Source organism: Dunckerocampus dactyliophorus, chromosome 1 (genome assembly GCF_027744805.1).
Source record: "Dunckerocampus dactyliophorus isolate RoL2022-P2 chromosome 1, RoL_Ddac_1.1, whole genome shotgun sequence".
Lineage (NCBI taxonomy): Eukaryota > Metazoa > Chordata > Actinopteri > Syngnathiformes > Syngnathidae > Dunckerocampus > Dunckerocampus dactyliophorus.
In genome coordinates, this window is record NC_072819.1 from 13,862,765 (window position 1) to 13,879,361 (window position 16,597).

At 44.8% G+C, this 16,597-nt stretch overlaps 2 protein-coding genes across 10 annotated transcripts in view; both read right to left on the minus strand.

Annotated features, from left to right (window-relative positions):
* plxnb3 (plexin B3) overlaps positions 1-1,316 on the minus strand; it is a 70,931-nt gene extending 69,615 nt beyond the window's left edge. For all 5 annotated transcript variants that reach the window (XM_054790931.1, XM_054788391.1, XM_054789252.1 and 2 more), the window contains exon 1: positions 1,206-1,316. The gene's annotated coding sequence lies outside the window, so the exon portion shown is untranslated. The remainder of the gene's footprint in view (positions 1-1,205) is intronic.
* A 790-nt stretch (positions 1,317-2,106) lies between these two features.
* abcd1 (ATP-binding cassette, sub-family D (ALD), member 1) lies at positions 2,107-16,591 on the minus strand. Of its 5 annotated transcripts, XM_054794502.1 has the most exons (20): positions 16,534-16,591; positions 16,178-16,443; positions 16,070-16,102; positions 10,937-11,171; positions 10,758-10,864; positions 10,496-10,653; positions 10,015-10,202; positions 9,743-9,917; positions 9,469-9,659; positions 9,216-9,396; positions 9,004-9,146; positions 8,766-8,934; positions 8,405-8,499; positions 7,934-8,079; positions 5,484-5,629; positions 5,324-5,408; positions 5,128-5,253; positions 2,899-2,986; positions 2,554-2,709; positions 2,117-2,378 (listed from the first exon to the last, which is right to left on the minus strand). In XM_054794502.1, exons 4-19 carry the CDS (start codon positions 11,063-11,065, stop codon positions 2,578-2,580), a joined length of 2,259 nt encoding a protein of 752 aa, XP_054650477.1. In that variant the 5' UTR covers positions 11,066-11,171; positions 16,070-16,102; positions 16,178-16,443; positions 16,534-16,591; the 3' UTR covers positions 2,117-2,378; positions 2,554-2,577. The 5 variants fall into 5 exon arrangements, with proteins under 5 accessions (XP_054651967.1, XP_054651297.1, XP_054652796.1 ...); XM_054795322.1 differs by lacking the exon at positions 16,534-16,591 and having other exon boundaries at positions 2,116-2,378; positions 16,070-16,105; positions 16,178-16,523; XM_054793635.1 differs by lacking the exon at positions 16,534-16,591 and having other exon boundaries at positions 16,178-16,523.
* Positions 16,592-16,597: the final 6 nt, after the last annotated feature.

Here is a 16,597-nt window from a genome sequence, read left to right on the forward strand (position 1 = left end):
AAGCTATGCAGACACACACACACACACACACACATGTACATCTCATCCAGCAGGAGCACCAAATGCTATGTTTGATGTAGAGCCTCAGCGACATATTTTAATTACATTACTATGTTGACACTTAATTAAATTGGTATAATTGGTGCGCTACAGGGCCGCACGGTGGTCGAGTGGTTAGCACACAGTCAGTCAGGAGATTGGGAAGACCTGGGTTCGAATCTCCGTTGGGCATTTCTGTGCGGAGTTTGCATGTTCGTGTGTGCGTGGGTTTTCTCCAGGTACTCCGGTTTCCTCCCACATTCCAAAAACATGCATGCTAGGTTAATTGGCGACTTTAACCTGTTCATAGGTATGAATGTGAGAGTGAATGGTTGTTTGTCTATATGTGCACTATATGTGCCCTGCGATTGGCTGGCAACCAGTCCAGGGTGTACCCGGGTGATCCTAATGAGGAGAAGCGGCATAGAAAACACACATACATATACATACACACATGCATAAAATATCTACATATTGTTAAATAACTCTCACAATGAACACCACCCAACACACACACAGATACATACACGCACACTCCTCACGTGACCGGACCCAGACTGAACAAATAAAGTGACATCGCCTGTCAATTACCACTTCACTCAAGTCAACTTTCTACTTCCGGTGTGTGTGCACGCGCGTGTGCATGTGTTGGAATGCCAGTTATTCTGAGCGCAACTGTCCGAGATAGGCTGGGACCTCCTGCCAGTCATCACAGCTATTTCAGTTTGGAATGGAACCAAAACAAGAAACAAGTCCAAAGAGCTAAACGTTCACGCTGCAGCACACCAGACTCCATTGCTATAATGTCCACTTGAGAAGTGGTCGCTCCGAGCCCACTGAGCGACTGTTCGAAACCAAACAAGCCAAACACACACAGGAGGCTCATAAATGGATAAAGGGGTCGAGCCGAATCAGCCACACGTCAGTGTTGTTTGCAGAAACCCACTTGTGTTCCCAGCGTTAACCGGCGTCACTTAATAACAAAGCACGAACATTAAATTTCAACGTTTCTACACGGAGTCTGGTTTATGCCTTGTTTGACACGCCTGGTTCACACACACACACGCGCGCGCACCTTCCTTCCTGCGGCGGCTGTGGTTGGGGACAAAGTTAGACAAAAACGACCAGAAAACAACAAAAAGACAATTGCGTGCTTAGGCTCTCACCTGAGCTGGCGGTCCGTGAAAGAAACTTGCAGACGCCCGCGAGTGAAACCACCACGATCAGCGAGAAGAGCCGCACAACAGGTCCGCTGAGACACCGCCCCACCCGCCTGAGATGCGCCGGTAAGCTCATCTGACGCTCCTCTGTGGGCAACTGGTACCAAAGTCAAGTTCTATGTACACTACATTACATGTATTTGTTCAACGTACTACTACACACTACTACAATACCACATGCAGTATACTGCACTGTTTACTGTATATATGTATGTCTTTAACATACAACCACACACTACAATTCTATTACTACAACACTACATAGTGTTTGTATATGTATACATTTAACACACCACACTTGTATTACTATAGTACTATATATACTGTTTATATATGTATGTGGTTAACATACAACACTACACTTCCACTACCACATATACTGTTTATATGTTTACATTTAACTTAGCATACTACACTGCAGTTAAACACTGAACTGCAGAACAACATTTTATATCAATAACTATAATAAGCGGCATGGAAAATAAATGGATGGATTATATTTACAGATACAGTAGTTCTGATGTAATCTCTATGCAACTGACGGCCACTAGGGGGAATATTAGCACGCTATCTGGGAAGCGCTGTGATACGCTGTGCCGTATTAAGCCTTCTTTCTCTTACATATCATGTTTCTTCCAGGTTACGTTGCTGATACATAACTTTGTTGAACTGTATTTTAAGACAGTCCAGCAGGGGGTAGAAGGCACCAAAGTTTAAAGTTGTTTCTTACATTAAGACGTACAAAAGAAAGAACATAGATTTATGTGTAGTAAATACTTACACACTATGATGTACTTTGCTGAGCTATAAGTGGGTGTGTCGTGTCACGGGTGAGGATGTGGAGGGGACAAGCCCGCCTGCCAGCACTGGCTGTCAATCACCACCATGAAGACTTGTCAACATGTTTTATTTTGAAAAGCAAGGTAAAAATACATTGTTGAGCTACTTTATCTTTTCTATGACATCCTCGTTGTCAAACAGGTTTTAGTGAAAAAGAAAAGTTACTGACTTTTTTGACCTGCTGATTTGTCATCATTAAAAAGATTAAAATTGGCACAGTTTGAAATAAAATTGTCTCCTCTTGATGTTCAACTTCTGCCCCAGGTGACAGTGAGAACGCTGCAAAGAGAAACAAGGTGAACAATGGCTGACAGGATTCTGACCAACAGGTATTCAGAAAAGCCACCAATGACGGCTTCTTATTTCCTGTTAACACAGCAATGTGTTTGAGATCAAACTTAGTGTGTGTGTGTGTAAACACATGTGACCCGTGAAAGGTATTTACTGGAGTTACCCATCATGCTGTGCAGGGCGTCCCTCAGGAAAGGGGCGTGTCATGGCCGGTGGGCACGTCCCCCTGCCCCTCCCCCAACAGGACGCAGAGCTCAGACAGACGCTGCTGCATCTTGGGGATTCCTGACAGCTGACTCTCCAGACGCCGCTTCTCTTCCTGAAAGAGGAGAAGTTGAGGGCGTCACAATGTTAACCGCAGCCTGCATGCTTCAGTGCTCAGTCAAACACAAACATAGCTTGAAACACAAGCTCCTCCCACCACAACTTTAAGTTGCCATTTGACCACATTTGCAGACTTCTGGTCACATCGGCGAAGGTGAAGTTCAAACAGGAAGTGGACACTGACCTGCAGAGACAGACGAGTGGACGCATCCAGACGCTCAAAACGCCAACCGCCTTCACCATCGAACTGCAGGATGTGAGAGTGGTACTTCCTGTTGGCGGGACAGTCAATAATATATCAGTGATATATCAATTATATACATCAATTATACACATATATACAGTGGTGTGAAAAAGTGTTTGCCACCTTCCTGATTTCTTTTTTTTTGGTTTGTCACACTTAAATGTTTCAGATCATCAAAAAATTTTAACATTAGTCAATGACAACACAACTGAACACAAAATGCAGTCATCATACCAACAATAAAATATGGTGGTGGTAGTGTGATGGTCTGGGGCTGTTTAGCAGCTTCAGGACCTGGAAGACTTGCTGTGATAAATGGAACCATGAATTCTGCTGTCTATCAAAAAATCCTGAAGGAGAATGTCCGGCCATCTGTTCGTGACCTCAAGCTGAAACCAACTTAGGTTCTGCAGCAGGACAATGATCCAAAACACACCAGCAAGTTCACCTCTGAATGGCTGAAGAAAAACAAAATGAAAACTTTGGAGTGGCCTAGTCAAAGTCCTGACCTGAATCCTACTGAGATGCTGTGGCAAGACCTTAAAAAGGCGTTTCATGTTCGAAAACCCTCCCATGTGGCTGAATTACAACAATACTGCAAAGAGTGGGCCGAAATTCCTCCACAGCGCTGTAAGAGACTCATTGCAAGTTATCACAAATGCTTGTTGTTGCTGCTAAGGGTGGTCCAACCAGTTATTAGGATTAAGGGGCAATCACTTTTTCACACAGGGCCATGTACGTTTGTGTGTGTGTGATGAACATGCAAAAAAAAAAGAAATCAGTAAGGGGGCAAACACTTTTTCAGACCACTGTATAAACTGTTAAGGCTCCAGCATACCCGCGACCTGATAAATATTTTAAGACCAGTTGTTGCAAGAATTTACATTTTGCATTGTTAGATCTTAAGGAGGTTCTAAGCAGAGCTTCAAATGCAAAAAGAAGAAATAGGAGTGAGACAAAGAAACATTTGAGTAAGCAATTTATTCCAAACAGCCATTAAACTGAAACACACTGTTGATCAGCTGATCAAAAGTTTAAAACCACCGCCTTTAAAAGCCTAAATTTTGATGGCAAATACAAAAAGCTTTCTCTCTGTGAACCTTTTAAAAGATCCTGAGGGTTATGGAAGGGTTATGGACACGGGACAATCACTGGCCCAAATGAAGGTTGTTAAAGGTGCAGAGTGCCGTTCAATAAACATCATACGGCATCTGCGACAGAAGAGTCTTCAAAGTCCTCGTCTCCTTCAACGCCACAAAATTTGCACAAGAGCACCAAACATCACACATTGAAGGCTGGAAGAAAGTTTTACTCTTTGATGGTAAAAAATGGAAGCTTAATAGTCCTGATGGCTTCCAACATTACTGGCATGACAAGGAGATACCACCTGAGATGTTTTCCACATGGCACAGTGGAGGATCTGGGCTGATTTTTCCTTCAGTGGTACAATGGAGCTTCAGGTTGTGCAGGAGCTGACTGGGTTTCAACAGGACAACGCTGCAGTTCACAATGCCCCCCTGACAAAGGACTTCTTCTAGAGGAATAACATAACTCTTTTGGACCATCTTGTGTGTTCATCTGATCTAAATCCAACTGAGAAGACTTGGGGATGGATGGGAAGGGAAGTTTACAAAAATGGCCATCAGTTCCAGACAGTAGATGCCCTGCATGAAGCCATCTTCACCACCTGGAGCAAAATTCCCACTAGCCTCCTGGAAACACTGGCATCAAGCATGGCCAAAAGAATTTTTGAGGATGGACAAGAATGGTGCAGCTACTCATTACTGAGTCCTTTTTTGAACATTTATTTCTATTTTAGGGGCGTTCCGGGTTTTATTTTTCCTTTTATTCTTTCATCTATTTCTTAAACTTGTGATCAGCAGATGAATAGCCCATGTAAGTTTAATGGTTGTTTGCAATAAATTGCTTACTCAAAAATATTTGTCTCACTCTCATATCTTCAATTTAGATTTTGAAGTTCTATTTAGAAGCTCCTTAAGATCCAACAGTGAAAAATGTAAATTCTTGCAACTTTTCAACTGGTCTTAAAATTTTCTTCAGAAGTGTATTGTCTGGCTTCAGCGAGCAGCTTGAAACTCTGCTGCCCCCTGCCTGCTTGAAACCTATAGTACAGTAGTGCGTGTGTGTGCGTGCATGTGTTGTTCTGACCAGAGGGAGGGTCTATGTGTGATTGACAGCAAAGATATCCCAGCATCCTTTGCAGCCTGAAAGATGCTTCCCTCCACATCAATGCTCACGGCACTCGTGCACTCATCCAGCAGGGCGTATTTGGGCCTAGACCAGAGATGTGATCAGTTTCAAATGAGCCATGTGACCCACTCCGCAGCGTGTGTTTGATGCTCACTTGTGGTAGAACATGCGAGCCATTCCCATTCGCTGCTTCTCTCCGCCTGACAGGACGTCCTTCCAGTCACTCACTGACTCCCAACCTGGCACACACAGTCACACTAGTTACTAACACACAACACACGTGCACGCGCCCACGTGCCCACACGCACACACACCTCCCTCCCTATCCAGGATGTAGAGAAGGTGCACAGTGGAAAGGATCTCCTCCAATCCAGTGTCCGTGAGTCCTTTCTGGACCATCTGCTCCACAGAGTCTGGATAGATCACCTGATCCCTCAGAGTCCCCTCAGACATGTAAGGCCTGCATACACGCACAAACACGTGTAGTAAGCAGTGAGACTCCAATGTCACCATAGGTGTCCTCACTTGTTTGCAAAATTAGCATTTTATACTAACACTAACACTGCTTCAGGTCTTTTTACACCTTTATGAAAGTTAATGTTAAAATGTTACTTAAAACATTGCCCGTAAACTAATTAAGCTTTTATTCTGGACACAGTTTATTTCTGTTTACATTATTTCTAATAAGGAACGTTATGTTGAACTTGACTGGCATCCTGGAATACTATCCTGGAATAGTATGAGTGTATGTAATATTAGTGTATGTAGTACTAGTATTAGTGTAGTTAGCACTAGTGCATATGTAGTACTAGCATGAGTGTATGAAGTACTACTGGATACAGTGATGTGAAAAAGTGTTTGCCCCCTTCCTGATTTCTTTTTTTTTCCAAATCATCAAACAAATATAAATATCAGTCAAAGACAACACAACTGAACACAAAATGCAGTTTTAAATGAAACTTTATATTATTAAAGGACAAAAAAATATCCAAACCTACATGGCCCTGTGTGAGAAAGTGATTGCCCCTTAAACCTAATAACTGGTTGGGCCACCCTTAGCAGCAGCAACTGCAATCAAGCGTTTGCGCTAACTTGCAATGAGTCTCTTACAGCACTGTGGAGGAATTTTGGCCCACTCATCTTTGCAGAATTGTTGTAATTCAGCCACATTGGAGGGTTTTCCAGCATGAACCGCCTTTTTAAGGTCATGCCACAGCATCTCAATAGGACTTTGACTAGGCCACTCCAAAGTCTTCATTTTGTTTTTCTTCAGCCATTCAGAGGTGGACTTGCTGCTGTGTTTTGGATCATTGTCCTGCTGCAGAACCCAAGTTGGTTTCAGCGTGAGGTCACGAACAGATGGCCGGACATTCTCCTTCAGGATTTTTTAGTAGACAGCAGAATTCATGGTTCCATTTATCACAATAAGTCTTCCAGCAAAACAGTCCCAGATCATCACACTACCTCCACCATATTTTACTGTTGGTATAATGTTCCTAATCTGAAATGCGGCCTGATGTAATGGGACACACACCTTCCAAAAAGTTAAACTTTTGTCTCGTCAGACCACAGAATATTTTCCCAAAGGTCCTGATAAATATATAAGTGACGTTACTGTAAAACTCAATAATTATGCATAATTACTTACATTTATATTTTTCCTTTGGTCTCCGTGCTTCCATCTTCTCAGCGTGTGTTGTAGCTCCGCCTTCTCCTTCGTTTCAAGTGTGGTAGCCTACCACAATCGTTTTCAAGGGGTGTATACTCCTTAGCACTTACCCCTTACCCCTTGGTTTAAGGAGAATTGAGACACCACTTGATTTTCGTGAACACGCAAAACCTAGGGGTTAGGGGTAAGACGGGGGTAAGGGGTAGAATTGGAATTCAGCCTGAATGTCCTTTTTGTTCAGCAGTTGTTTTCGTCTTAGAACTCTTAGAACAACCATGTAGGCTGTTTTTGCCCAGTGTCTTTCTTATGGTGGATTCATGAACACTGACCTTAAATAAGGCAAGTGAGGCTTGCAGTTCTTTGGATGTTGTTGTGGGGTCTTTTGTGACCTCTTGGATGAGTTGTTGCTCCGCTCTCTCTGTAATTTTGATTGGCCAGCCACTCCTGGGAAGGCTTACCACTGTTCCATGTCTTCGTCATTTGTGCATAATGGCTCTCACCGTGGATCGCTGTAGCTTTAGAAATGACTTTATAACCATTTCCAGACTGATAGGTCTCAATTATTTTTTTTCTGGGCAATGGGGGTGGTGTCACTGTTGTCACTGACTAATATTTAAATTTGTGTGATGATCTTAAACATTTAAGTGTTTAAGGGGGCAAACACTTTTTCACATCACTCTATAGCACTGGTGTATGCAATACTGATGTATGTAATATTAGTGTATGTCGTACTAGTATCAGTGTATGTCGTACTAGTTCATGTAGTATTAGTGTTAAGAATGTCATATTAGTGTATGTAGTACTACTATATATAACAATAGTGTATGTCGTATTAGTGTCTGTTGAGCTAGTGTATGCAATTAGTGTGTGCAGTACTAGTGTACCTATTAGCATATTTAGTACTAATGTGTTTACTACTAGTGTATGTAGTTATGTAGTATTAGTGTATGTAGTACTAGTACTGGTATTAGCGTGCATAATACTAGCGTATACAGTTCTAGTATATGTAGTACTAGTGTATGGAGCATTAGTGTATGTACAGTAGTACCAAACTTGTGTATGTACTGTATACTAGTCGTAACACATAATTAGTACCTCTGTGGTATGTAGAACATGTGGTGTGGTTCTGGTCGGTACAGGACACCTCCATAAACGGGCCACAGGCCGCTGAGGATCCTGAACAAAGAACTTTTTCCACAACCGTTGGGTCCCGTGATCAACACATCCATGTCGTCATCCACCTGACAATCACACAGCCAGCGTGTCAACATGAGTCCACGCCCACTCTACCCCTAATTGACAGTTACACCTAACACAACACCCAAGTATTATATTTGCATGTGAGCACTGCAAAAGGATGATGGGCAAACACACACAAACACACAAAAACATTGTGTGAGTAATTATGAAAGCGCTGCAGTAGTTTGCTATTTGACCTACGACCTCTGCCAGTTGCAGCTGAACATGTGCCACAAACATGTGCCAACACTGACACCTGGTGGTTGACACCACACACTGCATCTCCCCGCTGCTCTTTGTGTGTGACTGTGTGCGTGTGTGAGAGACCTGGATGTTGAGGCAGGACACGACCACATCTCCTGTGGGTGTGATGATTGGCAGATTCTCACAGCGAATCCCCTTCTCCACACTGACCACGTGACCTGCAGCAGGACAGCATCTGAGATCAGCTGTGATGTTTCCTCCTGTGCTAGCATTCCATTCACTCAGTCCTCTTCTCCTGTTTCCTGTTTGTTGTTGCTTATTTTCTTCAAATTAGTTAAAATGCTCAAACAATTAGTCGGCTATAGCGCCACCTGCTGCATTGTCCTGCCAGTGTCTTTTCATGTGGACACAGATTGTTTATAGCTATAAAATGAGGCTAATGCTAAGACTGACAGCTAACAGTGATCTTGGTCGGAAGTCTTACCTCGCATGCCCAGAAGACCGCAGACTCTGTGGCCGTGCTGCACCACTGCTCCCCCTGCTGGCATCCCCTGATCTCTGTCCAAGGACCGCTGGTAGATTCCCTCCTTGACATCCTCAAAAACATTCAGCATCTCGGAGACGCGAGCCGTGTAGCCAGCCAGCTCTGTGACCTGGATGCAGACATGCAGGACTGGTTTGCATTTGCATGTTAACAAACAAAGAAGGTGGTGGGTGGGCACCTCTTTGTAGGAGCTCATGATCCTCTCCACGGCGTCAGCGGCAGCGTTGAGTAGGTTTCTAGCTGTGGTGAAGGCCTGCGTCCTCTCGCTCACAAGCTCCTCCTCCTTCATTACCATGGCCGCCTGCTTCACCTCCTCTGAGTCTGATGACATAATAGGGTCAGATGTTATGTGGCCTAAACAGCAAACAGGACCGCTTCATGCGTGTTTACCATATTGGGAGTATCCGGTAGCAGTGATGATGGGAACGGCAACCATGACCAGGCCTGAGGCACTCCACACATACTTCATGAGGAATTGTTCCAGCATGACGTACCACAGGCGCTTAAGCAGGATCTGATGGATCTGACGCGACAACGCCGTGTAGCTCCTCTGCAGCTGGGCCATCTCCACCTACGAATCAAATGCACTCCACATGAGCAGCAGGTGTGAAGAGGAGTGGGTCCAGCAGAGGGCGGGCCGCACCGTGTGGCCTCCGTAGAAGGCGATCTCTTCTGAGTTGGCGATAATTCGTGAGTGCATGTGCCTCAGGTCGCCTTTACGCCGTGCCTCCTCAGCCACCAGCTTCCCGAAGCGAGGCGAACAAGAGCGCAGCACTTTGGCCGTGAGTGCCACCACCAAGCCAGCGATGACTGAGGGCCACGTGGTGTTGGCTCCTGCACGGGGGAGGGCCAAACAGTGCTCATCACTACGTCTGCCGCTGTGAGACGGTGGTGGGAAGCAGGTGTGAGATGGTGACCTTTGGAGTGGGCGGTACGCAGCAGTGTGTAGCAGGTGACGACCACATCCAAGATGGGCTTGGTCAAGTTGGAGTAGAGGTGGGCCACTGAGGCTGAGAACATGACAATGTCCTCCGTCAGGGACTGGTCCGGGTTGGACAGGCGGGCGTCCATGTTGCTGACTCTGTAATACGTCTGACACAACACGCACGCACGCACACACACACGCACACACACACACACGTCACCTCCTTCTCAGTCACCCCTTCATGTCACCTGACCTCTGACCTACCTGGTTGGTGAAATAGAGCTGGTACGCATGGCTGACCAGGCGTCCCCTGAAGCGCAAGGTCAGCTGACCTTCCAGGAACCTGATGGCGCTGTTGATGAAGGTGGCGGGAACGGCCACAAGCAGCCACTTGAGAAGCTGCAGAATGAAGGCACGCGGGTCCTTCTGCACGATGCACTTGACGATCATGCCTGTGCACAGCAAGAAAATTGTGGTTAGCATCTGCGATCTATGACCCCCTAAGAAATCTTGTGAGTCCTCCCCCCGCTTCCTCTAAAGTTGACCTGATTCTCCACAGAGGGTCTACTAAACTGCGGAGAGCACCAAATCTTTAGGATGGTAAAAAACAAACACAGCAATGCATTGAGATGTGGCATCTATTACAACATAGACTGCTATTTTGTCATGAATGCTATATACACTAGGACTAAATAGACAATTTAAAAACACACACACACACACACACACACACACACACACTGACCATCCAAGGTGGCGACATAGATGGACAAGAAGGTTCTGGACATGAGCGTGAGAGAGTGCAGGACGAGCACTGCCACCTCAGGACATAGTAACCGTGGAAACAACAACTTTAAAAGACCAGCAAGTCGCACCACAAACTCCTTGTTCACTGATGGAGACCTACACACACATATACAGACACACACATATACACACAAAGATGAGGTTAACATAAGATTTAACAAACTAACAGTACACATACAAACACATACACATGCACATACCTGTTGTCACTCCCCTTCTGTTTACTTGCATCCACAGAGATGGAGGAATTACTGACCATTCCCACAGGAAGATTAGCCCCACCCAGTTGTTTAACTGCTGAACCCCCCTGAAAAATAAACACTGTGGTGTGTGTGTGCGCGTACGCATCTGTGTGCGCGTGTACATACACAGGCCTCACCTGGATCCGCCTCCAGACATACGGCGACAGTTTCTTGATGGTGTAGGCGGCGAGCACAGTGGCCGTCAGGGTTTTGAGGCGCGGGCTCCGCCTCAGCTGAGGCACCAGCTTCTGATAGGTCAGCTGCATGTTGACAGACTGCTGCTTACCTTCAGCAGTCCCCCAGGGGACACTAGTAGGGGTTCAACTGAGAAAGGGCACCAACATCATGCCAGTCACTTGAGGTCACTTTGATCTGAAAGGCAAATATTTACAAAAGTTGGGCTGCATTCCATTCTGCTTTGATCACATGGTCATCCTTACATATAATGGGTATCGTCTGTCAGTATTCACACTTTGTTTGCGCTGTTAGTGAGTAAAGTCCAAACAAATTGGCAACAATTAATTGATCACAGCATAACATACTGTAGCAATCACCAGACATCATGCTAATATGCCCCACAGAGGCTAAAGAGAAGTGTTTTTTTGTTACCACTTAGTTTAGTTTATTTCAAACTTAACAAAATTATAATAAGGAAAATAATGCACTTTCACATGGGTACTGCTATGATATGCTGTCATGTGATATGAAGTGTTTGGCAAGTGTGGATACCATTTGGAGAGAATGGACATGCTTAGCTATAATTGGCATGAGACCTGCCAATCGCAGGACACATATAGACAAATGCAAACTCACATTCATACCTATGGACAATTTAGAGTTGCCAATTAACCTAACATGCATGTTTTTTGGAATGTGGGAGGAAACTGCAGCACCTGGAGAAAACCCACGCACACACGGGGAGAACATGCAAACTCCACACAGAAATGCCCAAGGGAAAATGGAACCCAGATCTTCCCGATCTCCAGACTGTGACTGTGTGGCCAACATGCTAACCACTAGACCACATGCCTGTAGTGTGAGCACACATACACATATTGTGTTTGTGTGTGTATCAGAATGTATCCAGTAGCGGACCTACGTGGCGGCCATCTCTGGCCACCCCACTTGCCACCCCCACGGTTGGGCGCCAATTTTGACAAACGCAGCTCTGAGGTGCATAACATTAGTTCTGTATAACAGCCGTTTCTGGTGCTCGGACGCATTTCACTGCAGCACACAACTTTCCGCGTGAGCGGAGAAGAGAGCTGATTATTGTGTGAAGGAGCTGTCATTAAAACCACGTCTCGCATGAACTGCAAGCGGTAGGTAAGTTTTCCACAATTCTTTGGTCGGTTCTGGTGAAGTTTTCTCACTTTGTTGACTTTGACTTAAGTTCTGAAGCGATTCAGACACAGACATCTGGTAGTCTCTCTGGGGTAGCAAAATAGCGAAGAGCCTCCACCCTCACTTACATTACATCGTGTGTGTGTGTGTGTTGCATGATTTTTAAAGGGATAGTTAGATTTTTTTGACATGAAGTTATATGACATCCCCATCAGTGTAGTGTATCAACAGTGACTTACTCCCCACTTTGTTCCGTGAGCGGAGTTCTGGTCGGATTTCGGTGAGGTGGAACACAGTTCCGGTTAGTTGCTGGGGTCACTTAAGTAAAGAGTTTGGCTTCTCAAAACATGCGTTGCGTATGTGTTCAAAAGAGTAATACATTTGCATCACAAAACAGTTGCTAACAAAAAAAGTCCTCTCTGTTCGTATCACTACGCGCTCTCGCCTGTCCATTGTTATGTGTGTTCCACAGTGTTTACATACACGGCTGGAGACTTTCGCTCATAGTACGTTCAAACACTAAAGGCTGGGTTATACTTTCTGCTCGAACGAGCCTGATATACGGTTGAGAGACCATCCATTTTCTATACCACTTCTCCTCATTAGGGTTGTGGGGGTATGCTGGAGTCTATCTCTATCACATATAGACAAACAACCATTCACACTCACATTCATACCTATGGACAATTTAGAGTCGCCAATTAACGTAACATGCATGTTTTGTGAGAGGAAACCGGAGTACCACGCACGGGGAGAACATGCAAACTCCACACAGAAATGCCCAAAGGAGATTCGACCCAATCTCCTGACTGTGACTGTGCTACATGCTAACCACTTGACCACCGTGCCGCTCGAGAGACCGTGTGTGATTTTATATTCCGTGCAGCAGCAGAAGGAGCGTCTGCTCCCAAACTGCAGGGGGCAGTTTATCAAAAACACGCGTCTACCACGGTACTAAAGTAGAGCGGAAGAAGTTAGCCATTGTTTACTTGACTTCCACCATGGTGACACTTGCGAGTCTACTTCTTGAAGAAGAGGAATTGTGTTGTATTGATTTGCTGCTGCGACAGAAAAGGACTCGTCATTCTTCCCACCACAGGGACTTGTTCCCCGGCAGGAGAATGTGTTTACAACAGGCATGCTGAATACGGCAAAAGAAATAAAAACGAAGCAACTAGACTAAAAACACAACTTGTTTCAGTGTTTATGCTTAAACTACTGGGCGTCATGGTCGGGTGCCTCATTTAACTGCCGGTATTTCTGTACTTAACAGCTGCTAGGGTCTTCTGCCATTTTTTCCGCGTCTCAGTCCGCGTAGTTAGAGAAATTGGGAGGTGCGCGGAGCGGGAATTTTCCGCATGAAAAGGGCCGCTCGAGGGGGCGTGGGTGCGAAAATGACGCCGTTTGTCCGCACGGACCTCACGGATGCGGAAAGCATAAAACAGGCTTAACGCCCCTATTGCAGTACCAAACGATGGCAGACAGGACATTTAAATGCTGTGTGTCAAGTTATTTTGAGGGTACTGCAAATTTACACTATTATGGGCGCCACACACGGGAGGCGACATTGCCGATACTTCATTCATTTTCAATGGAACCTGCGCGATAGGGCGATTATCGCGTGTCACCGTCCAGCCAAATTCGTGCATGTAAAAATGTGTGCTCGTGCGTGTCATGCACACGTATCTTGCGACGCGATCAACGAAAGTTGAAAAATGTTCAACTTTTCTGTCAAGTCCTGTGTCTGTCGCTCTGCTGCCGCCTGTCTGCCGTATGTTTCAGTGCACGCGTCCCTGCTGACTGAGCTGATTATTACACGCACCTGTGGCCAATTACCCCGACCTTTATCAGATGGGGCCAGTTATTCCTCCGTCCTCACCCGCGTACCTTCTGGCTTTCCCGCTCCTCCGGCGGCTCCTAACTGGTCCCTTACCTTTCTCTTGTCTTTACTGCTTGTTCTTCTAGCTTTTGCTATTGCTACCGCTAAGGTTAGTTCTGCTCACTGTTTGTATAGCAGCTCTCTTGTTTTTCTACGCGTGTGTTTTTTCACTGCCTTTAGCGTTTTTCTTTCATGTGTCTACCTGGCCTTACGCTCTGAGTCTTTTTGTTTCTATTTTATATTTTGGGGGGTTTGCCCTGAGATCCTTTGTTTCCATTTTTTGCACCTACTTGTTGGACTATACCTGTACCCTGCTAAAAATTTTCTGTAGAACATTTCAAGAGATCCATCCATCCATCCATTTTCTATGCCGCTTCTCCTCTTTAGGGTCACGAGGGTATGCTGGAGCCTATCTCAACTGCCTTCGGGCGACAGGCGGGGTACACCCTGGACTGGTCGCCCGCCCATCGCAGGGCACATATAGACAAACAACCATTCACCTATGGACACCAATTATCGGAGTACCCGGAGAAAACCCACGCACACACCAGGAGAACATGCAAACTCCACACAGAATGCCCAAGGGAGAATCGAACCCATGTCTTTCCGATCTCCAGGCTGTTACTGTATTGGCCAACATGCCACTAGACCACTGATAAAAATGTCCTACAGACTTTAGGACCTCTATTCTATAGAACTTTGTTCTGAAGATGGTTCTATAGAGGTAGTTCTATATTCTATAGTTCTACATTGTCTTAAAGAACTGTCCTAAAGAAATTGTTCTACTTCTTGATATCTTCAACTTGATATTATCTTTACCTCTTGATATTTCAAGAATTTGTTGCCTATATATAAAAAAATATATATATACAGACTTGTCCATTAGACAATCTTCCTGCCAGCTGGACCATGCTTTCCTTGAACGAGTTACCATTTAGCTGGCTCCAAGAAATGTACTGTGATCCCCATAAGCAAGAAACATTCACAGTGAAATCCTCAAAATGTTCGCTCATTATTTGACGACATAAATATTTTAGTTGAAGTTATGTTGTAGTTTCTTAAATCGTTATGTACTACCACTATCAAGGGAAACAGAACTCTTGAGACAAAATTGTTGAGGATTTAGGTTTAACGTGCCATATGCTCTTAAGGCAGCAAATTGAACAACTGCAACATGATATTCAAAAGAAAAATTATCTTGCATTTATTTATTTACGATATTTACAAGTATAAACAGTGACATAAAATAGGTATGGTCTCTCTAAGTTCTTTTTTACCGGCATGTCACAATATAAGGACTTCATTTTGCATTTGTCTTGCTTTTTTCCAATTTTTGGACAATGTTGACTTTGACTATAGTCTTTTGTTCATAAATCCTTTGGTTGCACTTTACGCTGGGTGTTCAGTCTGCATCGTGTCAGATTTCCCGGAGCTATTTAGCATTTCTAAAAGTAAAAATAAAAAGTATAAACAGACATATAAAGAAAAAAGCGGCATGGGAACTCATCGGTGCCATAGTAAACATATCCGGTAAGCTTACAGTCATTTTACATTTTATGGGAGTTTATCTTTAAAACCAGCAAGATCCGGTACTAGCAAGAGTACTCAATCAACATCGGCCGCTTTTCCTCCTCTGAACTACAGTACTTTGATACCCCCAAAGTCCCTCCACATCTGCCAGCCAATCAAAACCGTGGGAGACTCGTAATATTCACTCTGGGTGTGAACGCTGCGCTCACCAGTGTAGCTTGTCACAGTCCCTCGTCGCCTCCAGTGTACAGTGTTTGCTACGCGTTGGCGAGGAGTTTCGCCAATCGCAGTGTCGCCTCCCCTGTGTGGAGCACATTAGCTGTGCACTGACTATTTAACAGCCTATTTGAAGTGTTTCTTCAGTGTTGTCTCATGCAAATATATCATATTTGCAGAAATGTGAGGGGTGTGTTCACTTGTGTCAGATAATGTAGACTATGTTATAGACGTTCATTACAGAACACTAACGTGGCATAATCAGTGAGTCTCAAGAGTGTTTACATCAAAGTTCACTTACTGAAACGTCCTTGTTCACTCCGTCGTCTCCTTGCTTCTTAGCACACAGAGAAAAGAGAAAGTATTTTAATGTCGCACTTAAAGTGAATGTTGTAGACTATGGCATTACCGTTAGCTTATGTCCGAGCAGACAGCCTACTAGCAGGCTAACAGCACCGAACGAGTAAGTCCGAACTCATTTCAAGCTTGATTGTCCAGCAACAGTCCAGTTAGCGGTGCCGATGTCCTGTTTGAACGTGTGTTTGACCCGGCTGGCCACACGTCGGCTAAAGCTAACAAGACTAACTTTGTTCGTATGATCTCAGCATGAGTTTCCGGTCCAGTCTCCTTCATCTGATCCTTTGGACCGGAACACGTACACAAACCTCTTCTGCCCTTGTTGGTAAACAGGAAACACGAGCATCGATGCTAGAAGCCGTCTGACATATTTAATGGCGTCAAAGTGCACTAGAAAGTTAGCGTTACCTGAGAGGACCGGCCGCGTCCCAACACTAACAATATGCTTCCTCTCCTCCTGCCTTGCACTCAT